At 41.3% G+C, this 25409-nt stretch overlaps 2 protein-coding genes across 12 annotated transcripts in view; one reads left to right on the top strand and one right to left on the bottom strand.

Moving 5' to 3' along the window:
* Positions 1-19711, bottom strand: part of INTS9 (integrator complex subunit 9) — a 121322-nt gene extending 101611 nt beyond the window's left edge. The window contains exon 1 of the mRNA XM_055577730.1: positions 19445-19711. Within this exon, the coding sequence (XP_055433705.1) occupies positions 19445-19453 (9 nt within the window). The 5' untranslated portion in view covers positions 19454-19711. The remainder of the gene's footprint in view (positions 1-19444) is intronic.
* A 254-nt stretch (positions 19712-19965) lies between these two features.
* Positions 19966-25409, top strand: part of HMBOX1 (homeobox containing 1) — a 201700-nt gene continuing 196256 nt past the window's right edge. For 5 of the 11 annotated variants that reach the window (XM_055577733.1, XM_055577740.1, XM_055577732.1 and 2 more), the window contains exon 1: positions 19966-20257. The gene's annotated coding sequence lies outside the window, so the exon portion shown is untranslated. The remainder of the gene's footprint in view (positions 20258-25409) is intronic. The other 6 variants (XM_055577736.1, XM_055577739.1, XM_055577731.1 and 3 more) reach the window with 2 other exon arrangements.

The raw sequence follows: 25409 nt of genomic DNA, 5'->3' as shown, positions 1-25409 counted from the left end.
AAAGAATTGATGCTTTTGAACAATGGTGCCAAAGAAGACTCTTGAGAGTCCCCTGGAGAGCAAGGAGGTCAAACCAGTCAATCCTAAAAAAAAAAAAAATCAGCCTGAATATTCATTGGAAGGACTGATGCTGAAACTGAAGCTCCAATACTGTGGCCACCTGATGCAAACAGCCGACTCACTGGAAAAGACTGATGCTGGAGAAGACTGAGGGCAGGAAGAGAAGGGGGAGACAGAGAATGAGATGGTTGGATGGCGTCACCAACTTGATGAGCATGTGTTTGAGTGAGTTCCAGGAGATGGTGAAGGACAGGGAAGCCTGGCATGCTGCAGTTCATGGGCTTGCAAAGAGTCAGACATGACTTAGCAACAGAACAACGAACAACTATGAAAATATAAGAAATTACTTGATTTATAAGATGGAAAATATTCTAAGATCACCCAGTCCAAATATTAATATCTGTTTTAAAAATGAGGAGTCAAGCTCTTTCAAGGCTTGTGAACTTCTCTCTGCACCAACACATCCAAGTGTACACTTTCACTACCATCAATAACTACCGTTCACTAGGAGACCCGCCATGTCCTAACAGGGTGTGAAAGATTCTTAGTGTGGTAGACAAAGGGAAAGTGCCCTTTGTAGAGAATCCCTGCCTGACACCACAGCATCCTGAGCTAAACTGGCTTCCACTGAGCCAAATCTGCCTAATTTGGAACTATTATCCCTGCTGAGAACTGTGAGCCAGGCCCTCCAATACTCAGAGATTTCTATAAATACATTTCAATTTTATTTGGTAATCTTTCATTTTCTTCCACTTTGTCTCTTGATTCTATCTTGCAGGAGAGCTGTTAAAGGTGCCAATCACACTCGCTGTCAAACTGACTACACAGCTGGATAAAAGAGAGGGTTCATTTTCCACTTGAGCAGCAAGTCTGCAGCATGCACAGTGAACAGAGAAGCCACTTGCTGGTTGGGGCATGGCTAAGTATCACCCACAGCTGGTAACTGACACAGGGCTCTTCCCTCTTGCTTATCCAGTCCTCTGATTTGGCTCTCCGTGAAAATGAGTAAAAAAGCACAGTGGTCAGAAAAAGCAACTCCCCACAGTCTCCAAGAGAAGTTTAGGAAGGTTGGGAGTGTTGCCAGTAAATATTAAGGGTGAGGGAGGGAAAACAGGGCTTGGCTTGGGAAGGAACATTGTTGGCTGTCTAGCAAGAGAACTTTAAATCTGTTAAAAAATAATGGTTGGCGGAAAAAGAGTTCAGAGAGTTATGTATATGACCTTATTTATGATGGCTCAGCAGTAAGGAATCCGCCTGCGATGCAGGAGACCTGGGTTTGATCCCTGGGTTGGGAAGATCCCCTGGAAGAGGAAATGACAACCCACTCCAGTATTATTGCCTGGAGATCCCACGGACAGAGGAGCCTGTAGGCTACAGTCTATGGGGGTCGCAAAGAGTCAGACACAACTGAGTACCTGCACACGCACACACACATCAATTACATAAATATACTTTTTAGTTTAAAGAAAAAAAAAAAAGATTTGAAGCTCATAAACCAAACTGGTAAAAGTGGAGTGAGGGTGGTTGACCAGATGGAACTTTCACTCTCTGCTTTAGATATTTCTGTACTCCTGACTTTTCCTTTTTAAAAACATTAACTTTTTTTTTTAATCTGAAAAAAATTCACTTTTGGAATAATGAGCAACCACAGAGGTTTCTGTTGGCAACAAAGTTGTAAAAGTGGTTGAGAAGAAAGAGGCAACAGGATTTGGAGGAAAGGACATAAGAACATGAGAGAGATACACAAGGACAGAAATAGCTTAATGACAATAACAGAATAAGTACTCCTCTAAACTTTCATAGAAACGATGAATACATATACTCCCCACAACAAAAGCTGTGTCCCACCACCACCAAAAAAAAATTGTGTTAAAGGTCTCATATGACTGACCTACGAGCTCTTTTGTTCTAAAGTGTTTAGCTTCCTTGTGATTGGTTTTCAGGTGTTTAATGAACATTATTAACCCAATATGTCCTATAAGAACAACAGAGGTAAGGGTGATAAAAGTGCTTGTAAAAAGCAACATATGACTATGATCGATAAAGATAATTTTAACAAGGGAAAAGAGGTATAGAATTGGTAAGTATCATTTACATGATGAATTATTTAGCAGTAGAGGCAATTTAAGGACAATGTAATTTATACAAATAGCTGCAAATCTGCAGCAATGACAATGAGCAAGAAGGAAGAAAAAGGATTAACAAATGGTAAAACTTGTGAGCTGCTAACAGGATCTGCATCAACAAGGACACCTATTAGTCTACTATTAACTCAAGAGGAAGCCAGGAATTTTTTTCTAGGCATGTTAAAAATTTTGTACATTCCCCGCCCCAAGTCACAGAGAAATGCATTGGTTCAGTCTCTTAGTCATGTCTGCCTCTTTGCAACCCCATGGACTGCAGCACACCAGGCTTCCCTGTCCATCACCAACTCCTGGAGCTTGCTCAAACTCATGTCCATCGAGTAGGTGATGCCATCCAACCATCTCATCCTCTGCCGTTCCCTTCTCCCGCCTTCAGTCTTTCCCAGCATCAGGGTCTTTTCCAATGAGTCAGTTTTTCACATCTGGTGGCCAAAGTACTGGAGTTTCAGCTTCAGCATCAGTCCTTCCAATGAATATTCAGGACTGATTTCCTTTGGACTGGTTTTGATCCCCTTGGCAGTCCAAGGGACTCTCAAGGTTCAAGGCCCAGACAAATCTGGACATCAGTCAAACATGAAGGAGACAGCAGAGACATCACGGTTACTAGGAGTTCCCTGTGGCATTTGTGCAGGTAATCGGGAAGGGGTGTTACCTAACCTACCTTTCAGTGATGGCAAGACTGTTCTAATGTTTGGGGTGGTGAAGGTGGTTTAGTCGCTAAGTCGTGTCCGACTCTTGCGATCCCATGGACTGTAGCCTGCCAGGCTCCTCTGACCATGGGATTCTCCAGGCAAGAATACTGGAGCAGCAAGAATACCATTTCCTTCTCCAGGGGATCTTCCTGACCCAGAAATTGAACCCGGGTCTCCTGCATTGCAGGCGGATTCTTTACCGAGCTACTAGGTCTTATCAGCACAGAGAAGAGTACGGCTAACTCAGCTTTTGAATGAACGTGCTTCTGGATGAATCAGGGGAACAGCTCACATCTCTTTTAGTCACTTAACGATTTTCAAAGACACGAATTGACCAATAGTTTTTGATTAAGTGAATACAGTTCTAAAAACAGCTACCATTTATCAAGTACGTCATGATTGTTCTTTACATGCATTTATTTATGTTGGAGACAAAAACCAAGCTAGCAAACCATGTTTCGGGGGTACAGAAAAGGCTTCTGAACCAAAAAATGTCTTAGTAGTCACACCAGTATCAAGTCAGGGGTCAATAAAGGACAGAGCTTTCATCTGACTCTCCCATCCGGGTCCTTGGGCGAGAACAAAAGAGCAGGGTTTTGCTTTTCTTTTTTTTTTTTTAAACTAACACTGACCCTATAGAAATGGCAGCAAGGAGACATACTCTTACTGGAGGAACTAATTTGATTTTGATTTTCAGATTGTTGTGGTTTATGATAAAATACTTCTTGGAAAATCTGTATATGGAGTATGAGCAGAGAAATTCTAAGACTTAAGGGAACTACTTGATATAATCGTGGGGTAGGAAAAGCACCATCCTAAATCTATGATCCTACTAGAAAATGACACATTTGATTATTTATAGTAAAAATTCTGATATGGCAGAAACCACTATAAACAAGGCAAAAGATAGAATGTAAAAATTTTATAAAATCAGAACAAAGAAATTTCATCCTTAAAATATAAAGAACTCTAACAAATGAGTAACAAAAAGATTCCAATGGAAAAATGGGCAAAAAAAACCCCCAGGTCATTCACACATGATTATAAAGGGTCTCCCCCACCTCAAAAAAAGGACAAAGTAAAGATGTTCAACCTTTATAAAAGTAATACAAGTACAAATGAAAACTACGCTGAGGGAAATTCCCTGGTGGTAGAGTGGCTAAGACTTCGTGCTCCCAATGCAGGGGGCCTGAGTTCAATCCCTGGTCAGGGAAGTAGATTACACGTGCTGCAACTAAGATTTGGCACAGCCAAAGGAGGCAAACCCCCAAATCTAACACTGAGAGAAAATACTGTCTACACACTGCTGCTGCTGCTGCTGCTGCTAAGTCGCTTCAGTCGTGTCCAACTCTGTGCGACCCCATAGACGGCAGCCCATCAGGCTCCCCTGTCCCTGGGATTCTCCAGGCAAGAACACTGGAGTGGGTTGCCATTTCCTTCTCCAATGCATGAAGGTGAAAAGTGAAAGTGAAGTCGCTCAGTCGTGTCGGACTTCTAGCGACCCCATGGACTGCAGCCTACTGGGTTCCTCCATCCATGGGATTTTCCAGGCAAGAGTACTGGAGTGGGGTGCCATCGCCTTACAAATATTCAAAATGGAAAGGCTTGTGACAGACACAGTCATCTCATTATCTGTATTTCCCTTTGCCCTTTCATAGGAGAACCCCAATTTGCAGGTGGAATTCTAGCCACTTGGAATAAAGATTCCATGGTCTTGGGACTTCTCTTATGGTCCAGTGGCTAAGACTCTGCTCCTAATGCAGGAGGCCTGGGTTTGATCCCTGGTCAGGGAACTAGATCCCACATGCCGCAACTAAGATCCAGCACAGCCAATTAAATACACAAATAAGATTTACCAGTCTCTCTTGCAACTAGATGTAGTCATTTAAGTAAATTCTAGCCTAGAGGAATATATTGAGGTGTGCATGCAACTATGAGAACCAACTAAAGGGAAGGAGCATGCCTTTCCTTGCTCCTTCCTCCCTCCCGTGTATGCGTGTGTGCTCAGTCGTGTCAGTCTGTCTGTGGCCCCATGGACTGTAGCCCGCCAGGCTTCTGTGTCCATGAAAATTTCCAGGCAAGAATACTGGAGTGGGTTGCCATTTCCTACTCCAGGGGACCTTTCTGACTCGGGGATCGAACCCATGTCTCCTAGCACCACCTGGAAGCCTCGTTCCTGCTGACTAGAAAAAGGACGTGATGGCCCAAGCTGGTAAAGTCACACTGGATCACAAACAGTAAGCCACACTTTGAAGATGGTGGGGACCTGGACTCTTTACCCCTGGACTTCCTTTGTAAGAAAGAAACAACTGTACTGTTTCAGCCATGTTACTTCAGGCTTCTTATCTCTCAGAGCTGAATCGAATCCTAACAGATTCACAGCATGAGACAGTCTGAAGGGTATCAGTGCACGCATCCATCACACGAGATTAGAGACCAGAATGTGACACGGTGATTACTCTAGGTGGTGAGATTTGGGCGAGTTTTTTTCTATCTTTCAGTTATATTCAGAAAAAAATGTATGAGTATGTATTGGTTCTATAATAGAGCTATTTTATTTTGAGAAAAGTATTCTAAAAATTCAAGTGAATTAAACAAGTTTTCTTTTATTTAGTCCCTGTGAAGAACTGTTACTTTAGCTGGATGGATTGCTTTTTAAAAGAAGCCACGTTGTCTCAGCTGACAGTCTCCCACTGAACAGAAGCAGCTTGCCTGGCCCAGAAATAGGTTGCGCCAAGCTGAATTTCTCAGGGTTCCCTCCAGAAAACTACAAGGAGATGGTAATCCCTCAGGCACTTTGCCAGTCCTCTCCCAAGCTGCTATTTACGGCCGGGTGACACAGTTTAACCAGCAAGCCATCAATTTCATCCTTCGAAACTTTCAGGTCAACAAAATGTTGAGTTACAGAAGCCAGGCACAAGAGAACACACTCAGATATATAACTAGATACAAATTTACCAACTGTATGCATACATGACATGCTTGCCACTTTTATTGTCAGAAAATTTTATTTAAAAAAATATCCTGAGGACAGCATCACACTTTTTTTTGGAGACTTCTCTCTATTCAACCTATTGATGTGACCAAGAATATTCTAGGAATTCATCCATTCTGCGGGAATGGGGCCTTCCCCACCTCTTTCTCCATAAAGAAATGTCAAGGAATCAGTGAGGGTCTCTGATTTCTCTTTTTCCTCTCTGGACACTTCTTACATGGTGCCCAGTGACTGAGCCCACTGATTTTCGGGATCCCTCTCATTTTCTGATGTATTCACAACTTCTGTTACTGTTCATAAGGTCCCTGTAAAGGTGCTTAGTTTAGACAAATCTTGTCCTAAATAGGTAATTCTGACTCTGATTTACTTTGATGCATTTGTTAAGCTCCTTAATGCCTCGTTTTGATTTCACTTTAAAAAATATTTTCTGTAACTGCAAGAATCATCTTTTTTGATTTCACATTTCAAAGTTTTTAACTGTGTAAAATACAGTTCTTCTAACTCCTCTGTCCTAGATTTCCGAAGGGATGAATTTAAAGCTTTGGGTGTGTAAATATTCTTCAACATTCCTGAAACTTCTTCTTAAAAAAAAAAAAAAAAAAAAAAAAAATCCTTACTCTTACTTCCCAAACCACTAAGTCTCACACTGATACTCCACCACTGTGGCTTCCATCTGCCTTTCTAACTTTCATTCCAGCAAGCTTGCCCCGAACTGCAGTGAGCTAGAGCTCCAGTCACATGTATCAAAGTGAAGCCTCTAGTCGTGTCCGGCTCTTTGTGACCCCATGGACTGTAGCCCACCAGGCTCCTCTGTCCATGGGATTCTCCAGGCAAGAGTACTGGAGTGGGTTGCCATTTCCTTCTCCGGGGGATTTTCCCAACCCAGGGATCGAACCTGGGTCTCCTGCATTGCAGACACTTTACCATCTGAGCCACCAGGGAAGTCCAATCACATGTATAAACATGGATAAATCCTTCAGATGTTAATAACACATACGATAACAATGTTGATATTCTAAAGTCATGAATTAGAAGAATGTGAGGGACAGAAATGTGTTCATTTTTGTACACACTGCTACAGAGCAAAAAACGTATTAAATTGCATATGCACAGTATCTGGAAAATGGAACACATTATTTGGAAAATGGAACACTCACTTCCAAATCTTTTTTTAAACCACCCTACTGATATATGACTGGTATGTGAAAAGGTGTATGTATTTAATGTAAATAGCCTGCTGAGCTTGGTGATAAGCATACACTTATGAAACCATCACCGCTATCAAGTTTATAAACATATCCATCACCTCCCAAAGTTTCCTCTCACTTATGACTATTATTATTATTTTTTGTGTGCTGGGGGTGGTGGTGGTGGGGAAGAAGATAAGAACTATGAACAAAACCCAAATCCCTTAACGGTTCCATCTACCTGGAATAAGACCATAATGTTCATCCTCCAACTTATTTGTAAACCACGATATTTCCAAGGCCAGCTCAAATTTTACTTCTCTAGGAAATTCTGATTCTCGGGATGGAATTCACCTTTCATAATCCTCTTCCCAGGTGGTGCCAGTGGTAAAGAACCCGTTTGCCAATGCAGGAGACATATGAGACAAGGGTTCGATCCTTGGGTGGGGAAGATCCCCTGGAGGAGGGCATGGCAACCCACTCCAGTATTCTTGCCTGGAGAATCCCATGGACAGAGGAGCCTGGCGGGCTACAGTCCACAGGGTTGCAAAAAGTCAGACACGACTGAAGCGTCTCAGCACACGTGCACAGTCACTAAAACCTCACACACTCAGGCACGCACATAAACAGCGTGCACAGTACATTCATCTATGGTTTATTAAGTGATGAGTTACCGGGAGGGAAGGTCTATGTCTTACTCATCTTTTGTTTGCCCTACAGCACCTAAGAGGTTTTGATTTAATAAAAGATAGTCATTTAATAACATTTATTGGATTGTATAGACAAACAGTGGAATTTTGATTGGTTTCTCTTAACTGTTAGTTTTAACTACCCCATAGTTAGTTGTTCATCAACAGTTTCCTCCTATTGGATCTATGTAGCTTGAATCAAATGCAGCTTAAAATAAATAAGCCACTGCCTAGGGCTCTGAACTCCTCTCTGTTTCTTCAGGTTTTTTATTTTTTGGTGTGGTAATTATGTTTATTTTAACAGACAATTTGTTTACATTTCTTGCCTTTATCAGGCCTGTCTCTTAAGTACAGAGAAACTATTTCTGGCTGTTCTGCTTTCCAAGGAAACCAGGCAATTTTCTTTTAAGGTCATGGAATTCTTTTACTTCCACAAGTCTGCTCTGTAGCACCTAAGACTTGCAGTTATAAAAACCACTGTTTTCTCAAAAGTCTGGAAATGGCCTGCAAGATATAATTAACTACCTGGAACAAACAATATCACACAAATAGATCTTCCCCTCAGAAAATAACTGTTGGCTTATGTGAAAACAATCTCACTTTTTTTTAGTGACTAGAAAATTTTGGAGCAAGAAAGCAGTATGTAAATTCAAATATACAAAAGTTTCAAGCCAGAAATCAATATAACAGTTTATATGTTCAGTTCAAGCAGCATGTCCACATATCAGAAATAGAACAGAAATGCCTATTCCAATAGAAACGCCTACCACCCCCGCTCCTATTCCAAACTATAAGCCAATGTAATTACACTATTGGAGTGGGGGGTGAGGAATGAGATTAAAAATATTATCTGCCAAGTTACACACCTGAAAACCTAAAAGAATTAAATGGAAAAAGTATTAAATTTCAATATAAGAAAATTCAACAAAGGGCTGTGTAGAGAAAGCAAAAAAGAAATACCCTTCTTATAAGTGAACAATGCAGGGAAAGATTCCAATTATAGCAATAACCAAAAAGACATGTTTAAAACCGGGTTTAGATAAAGGAAAAAGACATTTCTTGTTCTTAGATTCAATGATATGATGGAAGAAATAAGTCAATTCTCTCTTTAAATTTTGTAAATTTAACCTGATTCCAAGGAAAATATGAAAAGAATTTTATTGGAAACTCATCATTCTGAATTGTATATGAAAAAAAAATAAGAGTAGTCTGGAAAATTCTGAAGTGAAGAAAAATGGATGGGCACAAGTACCACCACATATTAAAATACATTATAAAGCTACAGAAGGTAGAACAGTTGAAAAGTGAAGTATGAATTGATCAAGCTGGGGAGAAGAGAGAGGAGAAGGAAAGGGAAATAAAGATGCTTTTCTAAACATATGAAAAGATGTTCCATGTCTTACATAATGAGAGAAAAATAAGTATAATGACATATCTTTTTTTTTTTTTTCCCACTTCCCAGGGAGGAAAAAAAATTAGACAGCTTGATGATAATACTGTAGTGGTGAGCTGGGATATAGTTGCCGGCAAGAGTGTAATCTGCTAAGTTGCTATGGGGGCATTTTGACAACAAAATGAAATAAAAGAATGCATATACCTTTTGAAATGTACCCTACAGATATGCTTCCAAAGATGGTCACAAAAGAGATTATCTATGCAACACGATTTCTAATTGCAAAAGGACTGGAAATAACCTAATGCTCACAGAGGAAGGTTTGGTTAGATAAATTACGGTATGAATACCTAAACAACAAAACACTATGCCACTGATTTTTTTCTAGCAACAGTTTGAAAATATTTTTGAGATGTGTTGATACTAATTTCACATGCTATGTATTATGGTTTATATTAGCAACAAAAACCATTCCCTAATCTTTAACAGTGAAAGACTTTCAAATAGTTGGGAGGGATGTATGTGGGGGAAATTGACCTCTACCTTTGAGCCTAACATCCTGATTCTGAACTCCTCCTTTAGACAATGAAAAGATAAAGTTTCTGGTAGAAATATTAAAAAAAAAAAAAAATTGAAAGGAGTTTTGAAACTCTTTCATTGTTGAGAATGAAAGTATCATGAAAACAAATGACCCAGGATCTTGTTAAACTTATTAAGTATGCATATGGAGTGTTCACTTTAAAATGAAGCTGCTCTAGATACTGATATGAAATGATCTTAAAACGTATTTCTAACTTAAAGAAAAAGAAACATGCAAAACTAGAGAGGTAAGTATCTTAACTTTCATGTAAAAAACAAAGGGATGCAAATTACGCAAATGTGTGTATTTCCACAGAATCTCTCTGACGTATACACAAGAAACTGACAACTGAGATTGCTCTTGGGGAGAAAGAGAGAGGTGGTAAGGGATCTTTTTTCTTTTAAAACTTGTGTACAGGTTTTTTTTTTTTTTTTTTTTAGTTAAACAATATGCATGTATTACCTCTATCTTAAAAAAAACCCCAAAAGATGCTCAAAATCACTAAACAGTAGGGAAATGTAAATCAAAACCATAGTGAGATAGCAACTAAACAGTAACAGTGGATGTGAAGCACTAAGGCACGTCTGACTGGCTCTCTGAGACCCCAGGTACTGTAGCCCACCAGGCTCCTCTGTCCGTGGGATTCTCCAGGCAAGAATACTGGAGTGGGTTGCCATGCCCTTCTCCAGGGGGTCTTCCTGACCCAGGGATGGAACCCATGTCCCCAGCTGAGCCAAGGGGGAAGCCCTGATGGCCCACACCCTTTAGGATGGCTTTATCTAAACAGACAAAGAGAAAATGACAAGTGTGGGCCAGTTATGAAGATGTGGAGAAATCAGAATCTCTGTGCAATGCCGGTGGGGATGCATTGAATAAAATGTGCAGGTACGGACACTATTGGAAACAGCATGCTGCTTCCCCAGAAAGTGAAACTTAGAACTACTGTATGATCCAGCAATTCAACTTCTGGACATACACCCAAAGATCTGAAAGCACAGACTTGAATAGATACTTGCACACCTGTGTTCACAGCAGCTTTATCCATAGCAACCAAAAGCTGGAAACAAGCCAAGTGTCTATCGACAGATGAATGGATCAACAGTATGTGGTATTCAACCCTAAAAAGGGGAGAAATTGACACAGGCCACAACATGGGTGAACCCTGAAGATATGATGCCAAGCAGTGTCTGGAAACGGATGGTGGGGCTGCACAACAATGTAAGTGTGCTTAAAGCTGCTGAGTTCAGTTCAGTCGCTCAGTCGTGTCCGACTCTTTGCAACCCCATGGACTGCAGACCGCCAGGCCTCCCTGTCCATCACCAACTCCTGGAGTTTACTCAAACTCACGTCCATTGAGTCGGTGATGCCATCCAAGCATCTCATCCTCTGTCATACTCTTCTCCCCCCACCTTCAATCTTCTCAGCATCAGAGTCTTTTCAAATGAGTCAGTTCTTTGCATCAGGTGGCCAAAGTATTGGGGAGTTTCCAGCTGAAAGGTACACTTAAAAATGGTTAAAAGAGTAAATCCTACGTTGTGTATATTTTATCACAATTAAAAAAAATGTAATGCACAAATAGAAAATCTGAAGAGAACTATAGCAGGTAAAGAAATGGATACAGCTGATTAAAAATCTTCCCAGAAAAGCCCAGGCCCAGATGACTTCACTGATGAAGTCTACCAAGCATTAAAAGAGAAAATAATACCAATTCTCACACAAACTCTTTTGGAATACAGAGGAGGAGAGAGTATTTCCCAACTCATTCTGAGAGAACAATATTACTGATATGAAAGCCAGACAAAGACATCAGAAAAATACTACAGACCAATTTCTCTGATGAATATATACGCAAAAGCCATCAACAAAATATCAGCAAACCAAATTCAGCAACATCAGCAAAGGATTTTACCTCATGATCAAGTGGTAATTATGCCTGGAATGCAACACTGATTTAACATTCAAAATTCAACAAAGGTAATATACTATATTAATATAAAAAAGGACAAAAACCACATGATCCTCTTGATACACATAGGAAAAATATTTGATAAAATCCAAGACCTATTCATGATAAAAATGATCAACCAACTAGGGCTAGAAGGGAACATCCTGAACCTGATGAAGGTATCTATAAAAAAACCCTACAGCTCAGGACTTCCCTGTTGGTCCAGTGGTTAAGAATCTTCCTGCCAAATGCAGGGGACACAGGTTTGATCCCTGGTCCAGGAAGATCCCACATGCCTTGGGGCAACTAAGTCCACGTGCCACCATTACTGAGCCAACGCGCCCCACAGCCTGTGATCCACAACGAGAAGCCACCACACTGAGAAGCCCGCACACCACAACTAGAGAAAAGCCTGAGCATCCATGAAGGCCCAGCACCCCATAAATAAATAAGCAAAAACCCTACAGCTTCTACCATCCTCAGAGGTGAAAGGCTGAATGCTTTCTCCCTAAGACTGGGAAGGGGGAAAAGACTGGCACCCCCGCTTGCTCCACTTCCATTCAGTATTGTATTGGAGGTTCCGGCCAGTGCAAATAAGCCAGAAAAAGAAATGAAAACATGGAGAAGTCAGAAATTAACACTTCCGTCCACACAGTATTAACAGTCCCAAAGTGGAAACAATCCAAATATCTATCGACATGGTACATGGATATACAAAATGTGACATGTTCACGTACAGCATGACTGAGCAATACCTGCTGGAAGTCAGACACCTAAGACTGTGCATCACATGAGTCAATTCATATGAAATGACCAGAAAGGGCAAATCTACAAGACAGAGGGCAGATTAGCGGCTGCCTGCGTCTGGAGGTAGTTATGAGGATTGCTAATGGGCTCGAGGGATCTTTCTGGAGTGATGAAAATATTCTAAAACTGGATTGTGGTGGCTGTTGTACAACTTTGTAAATTTACTGAAAGTCACTGCATAGTACCTTTTAAATGTATGAGTTTTGTTGTATGTTAAGTATATCTCAATAAATCTATTTTTAAAAAAATGTAAAAGGAGGACTTCCCTGGTCGCAGAGTGGATAAAAATCCGCCTGCCAATGCAGGGGACATGGGTTTGATCCCTAGTCCACATGCCTTGGGGCAACTAAGTGGCACAGCTACTGAGCCTGCATGTTGCAATTACTGAAGCCTGAGCATCGGAGCCTGTCCACTGCAGCGAGAGAAGCCACTGCAATGAGAAGCCTGCACACCGCAACTAGGGAGGAGCTCACTCACCACGGCTAGAGAAAGCCCACGTGCGGTAACGAATAATAATAATTATTATAAAAAGTTTAAAAATTAAAAATGCACAGAAGTAACAATTACAATATCTTTTACGTTAATACTACTGCTTGTTTACCTGTATTTTCACAGGCTGATTAAAAAAAATGAGAAGACTTACTAAATTAGAGCATCTAATTATGCATTTCTCTATTTTACTGGAAGAGAAAAATGCAGAAATAATGTATTCAGGAAAGGCCAATCTTTGCTTAAGCCATAAATTTGACGAATAGATTATGTAAGACCTTTTATTATTCACCTTCCCTATCCCCTTCATAAGCATGAGTGATGAAAAATAAACTGTACCTTAAGGGCAAAAAAAGTGTTAGTTTTGCAATTTCTATTAAAGAATGGCTTTCTTTAACACCATCTATCTGATGATCTATCCATGAGAGAGTCAAAGTTCATCCGTTTGTGTTTTCTATAAATTTAACTGTTTTAGACCCTTAGGGCATTTCTTTCAGATATATGGTCAACCAGGACAATTGGAGAAGGCAATGGCAATCCACTCCGGTGTTCTTGCCTGGAGAATCCCTGGGACGGGGGAGCCTGGTGGGCTGCCGTCTATGGGTCACACAGAGTCGGACACGACTGCAGCGACTTAGCAGCAGCAGCAAGACAATTGAAACTTCCTTACTCTTCTCACAGTCAAGTTCCCATCACAGTTCAGTCTTGATCGCTGAGACCCTCGGGGCTCTCAAGCCAACTCCTTTCTCTTGCAGTCTTTCCTGTTCCCCTTTATTCTCTTTGTTAGCATTCTTGCCTTTTTCTCAGGATCGCTGACAATTCTGACACCTACCCTTCTGACTTAGCCCTTCCTGACGCCCCAACTCCTAGCTTCATGTCACTGGTCATCCTCTTCTTTTCTGCAGGGTGTGGGGTCTCCTCTGCCACTGAGGCATGCCTGACCCAGCTGCTTCTCCGATCTGCCAGACCCCATAATACTGTCATAATAATTACTGCTGCTGTGCATCAGTGCTTTCAAAGCGACACCACAGGTTCTTTGAAAAGTTCCTTTCGAGGATTCTTATGGCCAACAAGTACATACTGCTATATTTAAAATGGATAACCAATAGGACCTACTGTATAGCACAGGGAACTCTGCTCAGTATTATGTGGCAGCCTGGAGGGGAGGGGAGTGAGGGGAGAATGCATACATGTACATGTGTGGCTGAGTCCCTTCGCTGTTCACCTAAATTAATCGGCTGTTCTGCTGTTTAGTTACCGAGTTGTGTCTGACTCTTTGTGACCCCATGGAATTAGCTTGCCAGGCTCCCCTGTCCATGGGATTCTCCAGGCAAGAATACTGGAGTGGGTTGCCATTTCCTTTTCCAGGGGGTTTTCTGGACCCAGGGATTGAACACGGGTCTCCTGCTATACTCCAGTATAAAATTAAAAGTTAAAAAAAAAAAAAGATTCTTACGGCACCACCTTTTTATCTGAAGAGATCTGATACACTTTCCCACATCCACACATCACTACTGTAAGGACGTTTTACTAAATGCGGCTCAATCTGAGAGACGAGAAGATGTGAGAACTCATAAAGGAGACAGTTACATTAGTAAGACATATAGTTAAAGAAACAGATGACGTCCTTGGCAAGGGTGGGGAAATATATTCTCATACACTACTGGCACAATGGTTAAGCCAGAGGGCAAGCTGGCCATGTCTGTTACAATATCAAGGAGGTACCTTCTAGGATACCATTAAGGACATTTTTGGGGGGCAACAGAGAATGAGATGGTTGGATTCCATCACTGAATCAATGCACATGAGTTCAAGCAAACTCTGGGAGCTGGTAAAGGACAGGGAAGCCTGGCATGCAGCAGTCCATGGGGTCATAAAAAGTCAGACATGACTTAGTGACTGAACACCAACAACACTTAAAAAGTACTTGAGGGACCTCCCTGGTGGTCCAGTGGTTAAAAATCTATCTTGCAATGCAGAGGACACAGGTGTGAACCCTGCTCAGGGCACCGAGGCCCCATTTGCCCAGGAGCAGCCAAGTCTACTGCTGCAACTACACTCTGGAGCCCAAACACTGCAACCAGGGAGCCCGTGCACTGCAATGAAAGAGCCAGCCTGATGCAAGAAGATCCTGTGTGCCGCAACTAAGACCCAACACATCCAAACAAATACATAAGTACTAAAAAAAAATCTACTGACGCCAGGGCCCAGTGATAGCTCTCCATCAGAAAGTTCACTGTAATACTGTCGAGCTGCACAGTGGGCCTGCTAGACTTTATTTCCCGTAAAGGCAGGGAGTAAATCTGTCTTCTCCACTGGAACATACCCATTACCTTAAGCAATGCCTAGCACAGAGAAGGCAGGTGTTCAGGAAGATCTGGTGAATGAAGAAATGAGTGATGATGACTGAAGAGCAGTTTCTGCCTGGACCTCAGTTGGTATTTGGTAAGCCAGGAGCGAACTTTCCATTGGGAATGCTAGTTCCGTGGCTATGCTGCACTCTTGGCCCTAGACCTTCAAGTAGGTTGCCGATTGTCAGAGCAAATGGCAGATGAATCTGAGTTCTCAGAGCAAACCAGCTACAAAACAAACGTGTTACTACAATTAAAAGCAGCAGTATCGCTGTCATGCTTGTATGGTATGTCAGATTGTGTGTGTGCTCAGTCATGTCAAACTCTTTGCAACTTCATGGGCTGTAGCCCACCAGGTTCCTCTGTCCATGGGATTCTCCAGGCAAGAATACTGGAGTGGGTTGCCATTTCTTTCTCCAGGGGATCTTCCTGACCCAGGGATGGAACTGGGTCTCCTGGATTGGCAGGTGGATTCTTTACTGTCTGAGCCACCAGGGAAGCCCTATTACATATACCCAAATATAAAAATTTCCTTTTAATTCGTTACTCATCTTGGCGTATACATATATTTTTTGCCTTAAGTATAAAAGGTTTAATCTTTAGAGTCACCATCAGGACTTAGAAATGCCCAAGAGTAAAATATCCAGTTTAATCCCAGAGCACAACTGAACAGTGGTCCGGCCTTATGTCAGTTTTCAGAGCTCGAGGAAAACATCTTCAAGGGAAAAAAACCCTATCATACTGAGGTGGTGACAGAAAGGGCCTTTCTAAAGCTTGAAATGACATTACACCATAGAGACACACGAGGGCGCTCTAACAAGTAGCAAAGAGAAACACAGAGCTAGTGAAACCAGGTTGACATTTTAACAATTGTACGGAAAGAGGTGAATTAAGTCCTGGTAAAATTATGTTTGTTATTTACAGCCAGCCATCTTCTGTTCCTGATCCAAAGTTTGAGAAGCCAAAAGGATTTTGCAAGTCTTAAAACTGCAGGAAGAATCCACTGCTCTCAGATCCAAGGTAAGGATTAAGCACATCCCTTCCTAAAGGGATGTGCTTCAAGGGATGTGTTTGTTAAACTGACCTTGAGGCAGGATTTGCCCCTTTCAAGCCAGTATTTTCTTTCAAATCTACAATTCCACTTGGTGCTTTACCTGTCCTCAGCTGGAAGTGGCCCATGAATCCATTTCTTTGCTCCATCTGCTTTCTTAAGAAAAATGGTGAGTGACAAGTTTGCACCTCCCCATTCCCGCCCCAAGCTAGTAGTAATGAAACAGCATTTTATACAAAAGGAGCCCAAACCACTGAAGAAAGTAACTCACGGCCTTATTGAGGTTTTAAATTCATAAATACAACTACAGCATATAATTTTCTCCATCAAATTCAGAGTATAGCATAGAACGAGCGTTTAAGTGACCTTTCTTTCAGATCTTTAACAAGACAGCAACAGAACTGCAGAAAGTCCTGGATTCTGAGGCAATCAGGCTCATTTCACTAAGGATTATTATTCATCTTAAAATCACATTCAAACTTTCGTCTCAGCAAAATTACAAATAATTCCATGTCATCGATCCTTGGGGTCAAATTCAATAGTTAAAATGAAAAGTATTAAAACTTTGAATGCCACGGGTATACTGTGGTTGTATAATACATCCTCATTGACTGAATAAACTAGAGGATTCTCTCCAGCTCTGGAACTATCTACAGGAAGCATGACAAATGATTCATTTTTGAACTGCTAGTTATTTTATTCACTTTAACGTTCATCTATTTGAATGACTAAATTCCTGGCCATGATGTTTCAAACTTGATTTCTGTCAATGAATTTGGTTTTTTTTTTGGGGGGGGGGATGGGGGCTCCCAAAGTCTTTGTTAAAGACCCTGGTGAGTTCAGTTTTCTATGCTTTGCTGCATTTGGCCATCAGGGTATACCCAATTAGGCTTAATTGATATTAAAAAGGGAAGAGGCTCTAAAACGTGCTAATTTAGAGGATATGTTTCTAATTTTCTTGTTCTTTTCAAAATTGTCCTGATTAATTGAAGATGAATTTTCCTCAAATAAAGTTGCCTGATATTACAAAGAAAAAATGAAAGTGTTAGTCACTCTCAGTCATGTCCAAATCTTTGCAATCTCATGGACTAGCCCACCAAGCTCCTCTGCCCATGGAATTTTCCAGGCAAGAATACTGGAGTGGGTTGCCATCTCCTATTCCAGGGGATCTTCCTGACTCAGGCATCGAACCTGCATCTCGAGTTGCCTGCACTGGCAGGTGGATTCTTCGCTACTAGCAATACCTGGAAAGCCCAACTGTATAGGAGGCATGACAAAAAAGAAGTCCAACTTGCTGTCAATGTTTCTGAAACCACTTTGCTGTGTTGAAAGATACTCCTCATCAAGTACCAAATGAGTTTTAGTTAGTTATTAGGTGGATGAAAAATAAAGAGGGAAGGAGTACAGATAGAACAATTCCTCTTCCTCTGAGGCATTTTATGGTTCTTAAAGGAAAAAAAATATTTCTACTTTTTCCATGTTTTCACATCTCTAAATAAAGTAAGCAGGAGAATTTTATAAGCAAACCAAAATATATGTAAATTAAACCCTAACTCTGATACCCTCAGCAAATGAGTTGTTATAGGAAAAGAAACCTGCTTCCCTCTTGCCTGCCTTCACACCACACACATCAACCATGATTTATCTTTTATTGACAAAACATGGTCAGTCTTTCAACGATTTAGGTGCCAAGCTCTTTGGCTTCTCTCAGCTGAACCCTCTTCAAGGAAGGCCGGAGTGCATTTGACCTTCTTATCGGTTCAAGAACTACCTTTCCAAAGGAGCTGTATCTGACTCCCCACACACCCCCAGTATCCTCTCAATCCCCACACCCTGAACATGATGACTCCGTTCACCCAGATGGAGGTGAATTATAACTTTTTCATTACTTTGTATCTTCTTCATTAGATTGCATGCTTCTTTAGGACAAGGGTGGTGACTTTCAATTCTGCATTTTGAAATGTTTGGAAAACTGACCCAAAAGCAAATTGACACTCTCAAGGTTTACTGATCCCTGTGCCCTTCTTCTAATAGAAACAGCTTTAGATAGAGACAGTTTTGGAACTGAATCCACCTTTCTTATGTTCTCTGCCGTCTCAAAGAACAGCTGACACTGTGCAGAGTATATATGCCTGTACCGTGTGTGGGTACATACACACGTACTTTGCAAAAGCATGCTCAAATAATTAAGAGAAACCTTTTGTTTTTCCTCAAAAACTTCAGAAAGTAAAGCCTGACAATACCTGGCTTGCAGAAACATGACTTTTAAAGCCTGAGAAACAGCATCTCACACCTTCTCTACTCAAATTATGCTATTACGAATTCCAATTAATTAGTTGGAGTAAATTAGTTAAACCTGTGCACACTGAGAATAAAATGGCTCAAAACAAAAGCCTGAGCGGCTTTCCTATAAGCCAAGCGTCTGAGTTTTGTAATGCAAAACTTTTCCAGGTATCCTGGCATGCTCTAACCTTAGCTCACGCAGTCCCTACAGCTCTAGATTGTAACGCCATGTAACAGTTCCTCTCAGCCCATCTTATACAGAATTTAAGACTCAAACCATCCAAGATCACACTCTGACTTCGACCTCCTTTGAATGATCAAGGGCAGCTAGGAGTCTATAACAGAGAATTAAATAAGAGATTAAGATCCGCCTAGAATTTTCTAAACTCTGTTCATGTTACCAAACCTTCTCAACAACTGTAAAAAGGAACGCTTAATCAAGTGTCAATCCCGTGGAAAGAAGTGTACCAATTATAACATTCACGTGGCAGCCGAGAAACAAATCAAACCTGGTTCGTAAAGTCCAACCTTGGTTCGTATGTGAAGGTAAGATTCAATCTCTTTATCTAACCAAAAGGGCCGCGCCAAGGGATGAATTACATCTAGCAGTTGTGAAGGGTCTGAGTTGGAATTCAAACTCAACAACAAACATCAGCTTTCCTTGGTTCACCCCACCTTCTAGTTCCCTGCCACCCCTCGTCCGAGACGGTTGCCTTCCTAAGGTGGAAACGACGAATTCCAAAAGGATATGCCCTCCGATCTAAGAGCGGAGACTCACCAGTTTCATGCTGGACTTTTCGCTGGTAAGTAGCAGTTCCTCGACTTCTCAAGCCCAGAAAGCGTCTTCCGGTTCAATCTCCGCCACGGCCCCGCCGAGAGCATCGCGGGACATGCAGTCTTTTTTTCCCTACGCCCCTTTCCCGGCGCATCATGGGAAATGTAGTCATTTCTCCGTGCATCATGGGAACAGCGGTCATCTTTCCTTTTCCTCTCCTCTTAGAACGCCTCCTTCCGTCAGCTCAAATTCATCCGCGCCGCCAATTCATCCTCCGTCTTCACCCCAGCATGATATCATGTCCCTCATCTGGGCCCAGAATCCATGGTATTCTGGGATGTGTAGTCCCTACGGCTCTGGCGCCCCTTTCCCCTCCTCCCTGTGGGAAGGCGCACGGGCGCGGTACTTGCCGGGAGCTGTAGTTCCTTGGGGCCTCCGGACGCAGAGTCCCGCACCTTTACTCAAGGGAGGCAAAAACTACAACTCCCAGGGCCGCCCGGTGGCAGCAGGTGGGAGCGGGGCTGTTGATATCAATATGGCGGTTGTCAGCCAGACAAAGACAGTCAGTCTGATGTGATTGAGACAAGGGAGGTTTTTCAGGGGGAGACTGGGAGATAAGGGCCTCCCCTCCCCCTTCTCCTCTTCCTGCGCCGGCCTCAACCCCTCCCCAGACCCCTCCCGACGGGCGCCCCACGCGGAAGACACCCCTCCCCCCTCCCGCTTTCCCCTCCTCCCTACCTCAGACCTCAGCCCTTCGTACCGGGACGTTGGGGAGGGGGCTGTGCCGGGCGGGAGAACTCAGCAAAGCATTCTGAGGTGAGTCGAGTGGTTTGGAAGCCTCAAGTCTCTCCAGTCTCTTTCCTCACTTCTTTCTCTTCACTTTTTTTTTGGGGGGGGGGTGGGTGTTGGGGGGAGTAAGTGAGTGGGCTGGGGATGAGTGTCTTAAGCGGCCCAACTGAGAGGAGGGAGGAAGCGGGGGGTTTCGCGGGGGTGACCCGAACGCAGGGTCTGGGGTGGGGCAGTTTGTGGGGGCGGTAATTGAAAGGCGTCCGGTGCTCCCAACTCTTTTCCCCTGGTTGCCTCCCCAATGGGCGGAAGGTTTGAATCCTGGAGGTGGGGTCTCCAGTTTGGAGTTTGGGAAACTGTGAGGGGAATTTGAGGTGCGTGGGTTTGTTTGGGGTGCAGAGCTGTGTTTGAAACTGGGTGACGTGCACTCGGGCGATGGGTTAGCCTTGAATAAATGTCTCTGGAGAGGAAGTTCGAGAGCCGGAGTCGGAGCTTTTAGCTGGGCCTGGGCGGAGAGGCGTGCGCGAGGTGCGGCTCCGGGACCTCTGGGCTAGCGGAGCGGCGCGGGGTGGCCGCGGGGAGCGACTCGTTTGTGTCCCATCGGCGGCTCACACTCCTCCTCCCCGTCTCCCGGGACCCACCTCCACCCCAAACTCAGGGCAGGCGCCTCGGAGAGATGAGGTGCGGTAGAGGTGGCTTTTTGCATCCTCAAGTCGGTAGCTAGGTGGGAAAGGAAGAGTGTTCTTAATATTTTATTCCGGAACCGTGTTTTGGTTACACTATTGGGGCTACTTGGAAAGGAGTCCTCCACCCATCTTCACCCCGAAACAGTAGGTCTCGTTGGTCGTCTTCGCCTTCCATAGATGAAACATTACTTAAGATTCGGGGGCGGAGGGGTGGGGGTCGGGAGTGCCCACTTGTGTACGCGACCCTCTGTGTCTGCTGAAGACACGGAATGACTGTTGTGTATCCTGTGGTTGGGTGACTTATTTTCGTAGTAGGAAAAACTGTTGGAAATTGTTGAGGGGGGTGCGTGGGGACTCGCTAAAAGGCGCAGCTTGTATTTTTCTTCTACCCCACCCTGTTCTGTCTCGCATTTGGCTGAAAGCTGGTATGGAAGCGAGAGGAAACATTGGGTGAGTGAAGGGGAGAATGCACTTGGCATTACAAATACTATACTAAGTAAAGTTGAATGATGGTATAGAGTGATTACCGTTTTTATTTACCCTGAAGCTTTAAAAATCTTACGTATCATGTAGGGCAGAGTGATGTGACTAGTTAATTTCTATGGGATCCTGCAGGTGTAGAAACCTCTGCCGCCTCTCTCTGCCTGCCTGCCCGCCCTCCCTCCTTTCCTTCAGTGCTTCGTTTCTGTTCTGGCATGGTACATTTCTCTTCTTTGATGGACATGCTGCCTCCTGTGCCTGTTTCTTTAGTTGGTTCTATGTGGTTGTGCTTTTAGTGGTTTTGCTGTAAGATGCATCTTTCGATGAAGAGGACCTGCATTTGTTTTTAATTTGCATTTATTTCTCAGGTAATTATCACATCAAGATTGTAGTGCTTTGCGTTAAACTTATTTTAAAATTGCACAGCGGAGTTAGATCTAGTTGAATTAAGTGTGTAAGTCAAGGTTGGGAAATTTGAATTCTGATTTTTTTCCCCCGAGTTTCAATTGGAGTTACAAAGGGAAGAGGATTGCAACATCTCTTGTTTCTCACAGTCTTTAATATTTAAAAACATTACACCAGAAGAATTAACATAATTTGTACTTCTTTCACCCGGAAATGTAAGTTTTTCAATAACCATTCTTTTGTCATGTATTTTTAGTATTATGAACTTTTAAATAAAGAAATTGGCATAATTTGTCTTTTCGACTGCTGAGAATTTAATGTATTTACATATTTGGCTTATCAATTCTTGAACCTATCAGTAAAGGACCTTAGATACTCTAAAAACTGGAAGTTACATCATATGTAATTATATGGTATGTTTTATAACCTGTGATTTGCAATTTCTGTGGTTGGTCATTTACACAGATAAGCTGACTTGTAAGTATGAGGTAGCATATTTATTTAGATTGACCTGAATAGAAAAAAAAGAATGTGTTTTTTCTAAATCTCAACCTTAGGATATAAAATGTGTTGATACAAAGCTGACTTTTTAGTTTGTTATTAACTAGAATTTCCAGAATTATTTGTTTTAATCTTCTATTTTAGCCTGAAATATTACCTTTGCAAAAACTGGAGAAATATCCTATATAACTCCATAAAACAGTGTTTTTCTGCTGAAAGATAGTCTACTAAACAGTGTCTTTAAATGTTCATGATTATTTTATAAATAAAAAAACTAAAATGTTTGTTTAGAGTTGGAAAACTTTAAAATATAAGAATATATTCCCTTCCCCCTACCCTCACCTCAGATTTTGGTTTATTCTATGGAAATGCAAAGTTACTTACTGAGAAAAGCATTCATTCAACTTTTTCTGACTAGTGGTTTGGTTGAAGCCAAATATATTCCTTGCATTGGATGGGGTGATTCTGTTGCATTTCAGGCACTGAGCAGTAAAATGATGTAAAGCCTTTACTGCAGGTTAAAGCATAAAACATTCTCAGCATGTGGAAGTCATATGGTTTACGGAAAAAGTAGAAAATCAGGGCATTGGTCCCTGTCCAGGTTAAAATTTCATCGGTAACTGTGAAAGAGACACATTTATTTAATATGATTGCTTCAAAAAATGTTGCCTATATAATGAGAAGTTGAAAATTCAAACTGTTTTTAACCAATCTGTTGCTAGTTTAGTGTACGGCGTGCTGTGAACACTGTGGTTGCAAATGTGCACCAAGGAGCCTTTAGGGGTCAGCTTTATCTCAGTGTCTTTAGCGAGGCTTCATTTTTCACTGCTGTCTGAATAAATTTCAGTCTTCTTAGCACAGATCTTAGATGAAGCATCTAATAGAAACTTAGTAGCTCGGTATTGGTAAGTTACAAATATATTGCAACAAACCTTTCCTTGGTTCATGTTTTGAAAAAAAAAAAAGTAGTAACCAGTTTATGGCAGTTTTTGTAGCAAGTATTGATTGGATGGCATTGCTTGTTCCTGAAGATATTAAACACACTGGGAGTATTTGTGCTTAATTTGTTCATTTTGGATCTTTTGATCATTATAGTGAGTCCATCTCACTTTTAATGTTTCAGGTGGTTTCTATGTTCCCAGTAAAACCATGTTTGCTTTTTCTATTCATTTCTTTGCAGTTCTTCTGGTATTTTAGTATGCAGATCTTCAAACTTGACTTATTTTTCTTGGGTATTAGAAATTTATCCTAGGATGTCACTTTTCATAAGTGAAAATTGGTATACTCTTCAACTTTTAAAAAAGGTTAACATTTATAGATAAACTTTAACAAGCTCAATGCAAGTGTGCTGGATTTTTTCATTTTGTGTATCTGCTTTATTTAGGGTTTTTTTTTTTGTTTTTTTTTTTTACTTCCAGGTTTAATTTTATAGCTCCCTTTGCTGTTTGGCTAGATTATTCTTTGAACTGTTGGCGTTTACTTCTCAATTTACTAGAACTTTATAAAAAAAGCTCTTTGAGTGGAAATCACAGGTTGTCTGAAGTGTCATATATGTACATTCACATATATAAAGCACCTTTATGTTTGTTTTTGTATGAAATTGGTATATACCTATCAGACATACAACCCATAAAAAAGAAATCTGAACCACAGGTAACAAGAAGCTTTAAAAAACTCAAGCTTGAAATCAGAGTTTGCACCACCACATGTTTGTCCACATTATAGAAGTTATGGAGATTTTTAGTATTATTGCAAATCATGATTTTTGCAGATTCTGCCAAAGTCTGCTTCTTTCCAAAAGAAAGCTAGTGGTATTGAAAATTTTCTCAAAATAATATTAATATGTGATTAAATCCCTAGATGCAACTCCCCCCTCTCCCCCTATCCTGTTACTTACTGGTCTTGGGTACCATCCTAAGTAAAAAGCACAAAGATTTTTTTCTGAGTGATTCGGTCATGTAAAATTTTTAGAGTGAACCTATTTAAATATGACCCAATGTTTTAGATAACTTGTTTTTGTTGATCTTAGATGAAATGAATTGGAAATTTACTAACATTGTTTTGGACACTTTCCAAGAGCATTTAGTTACTGGAAGGGCCTGGCTTTAGTGTTGTTTTTACCTTACAGTGGTAATAAGGTTGAAGTTATAGTAAGTTTTTTCAGTACATTTTTTTCATTGTTCATTATAGTACATTTGTACATTATAGTACATTTTTTCAAAATGTAATATTTTACAGATCATTGACTTAAACTATAAAAATAGTGGGGTTTTTTTTTGTTTGTTTATTTGCATTTACAGACAGAAGAGAAAAAACATAATTGATTTGACTTTGAAGTTATGAGTTGTTTTACTTTTTTTGAATCTCAGGAGTTGTCTGCAGGCCCCTTCTAAGTGATAAAATGATTTTGATCCATTTAAAGGGCGTTTAGATTTTCCTTAAATTTAGAGTGCTAAATATAAGAATGTTTGCTAAATCTCACAAACTTTGTAGCTTTTCTGTCCATGTTCAGTGATGGTCTGCGTGTGGTTTTACAGCTCTCTTTACTGTCGGCGTATTAAACAATTAGTGTGGAGTTGCCGGGTGGCAGTAATTTTAAGTTATATAGTTACATTTTTAAAAGAGGATAAAGTCAGATGCTGTGCTGTTGTTGAGAAGAGGGTGATTTAATACTAAACCTTTCTGCTTTAAGGTTTTGATAAAGTAACAGGATCATTAAAATGTGCAGCTTTTGGTTTGGGCCTGGTCAGTGAAGGCTTAGACTCATCCTCACTCTCCCTTTTCTAAATCATGAAGTCAGGCTAAATTTTTCTCCTTTGTATCTGTCTGTTCACTTGTTTTCATTCTATTGCTATTCCCTTAATTCGGGTCTTCGTCCTTTCTGTCTTTCCACAGCCCTCTCTTAACTCATCTTCAGGTTTCTGGTTTGTTTTTTTTTTATTCTTTCATCCTTATGCTCCCACCTGAGCGATCTTGCTAAAATAAAATGTGAATTTGCTTGTTAGTCATACTTGGCTTATAATCCTTAATTGGCTCCTTAGCCCTTAGGTAAAGGCATATTACCATTCCACCTGTTCCAAATCTTGGCTCTGCCCCATCCTAGCTGTGTG

Source organism: Bubalus kerabau, chromosome 4, assembly GCF_029407905.1.
Source record: "Bubalus kerabau isolate K-KA32 ecotype Philippines breed swamp buffalo chromosome 4, PCC_UOA_SB_1v2, whole genome shotgun sequence".
Classification (NCBI taxonomy): Eukaryota; Metazoa; Chordata; class Mammalia; order Artiodactyla; family Bovidae; genus Bubalus; species Bubalus kerabau.
This window is presented reverse-complemented; position numbering and strand designations above follow the sequence as displayed.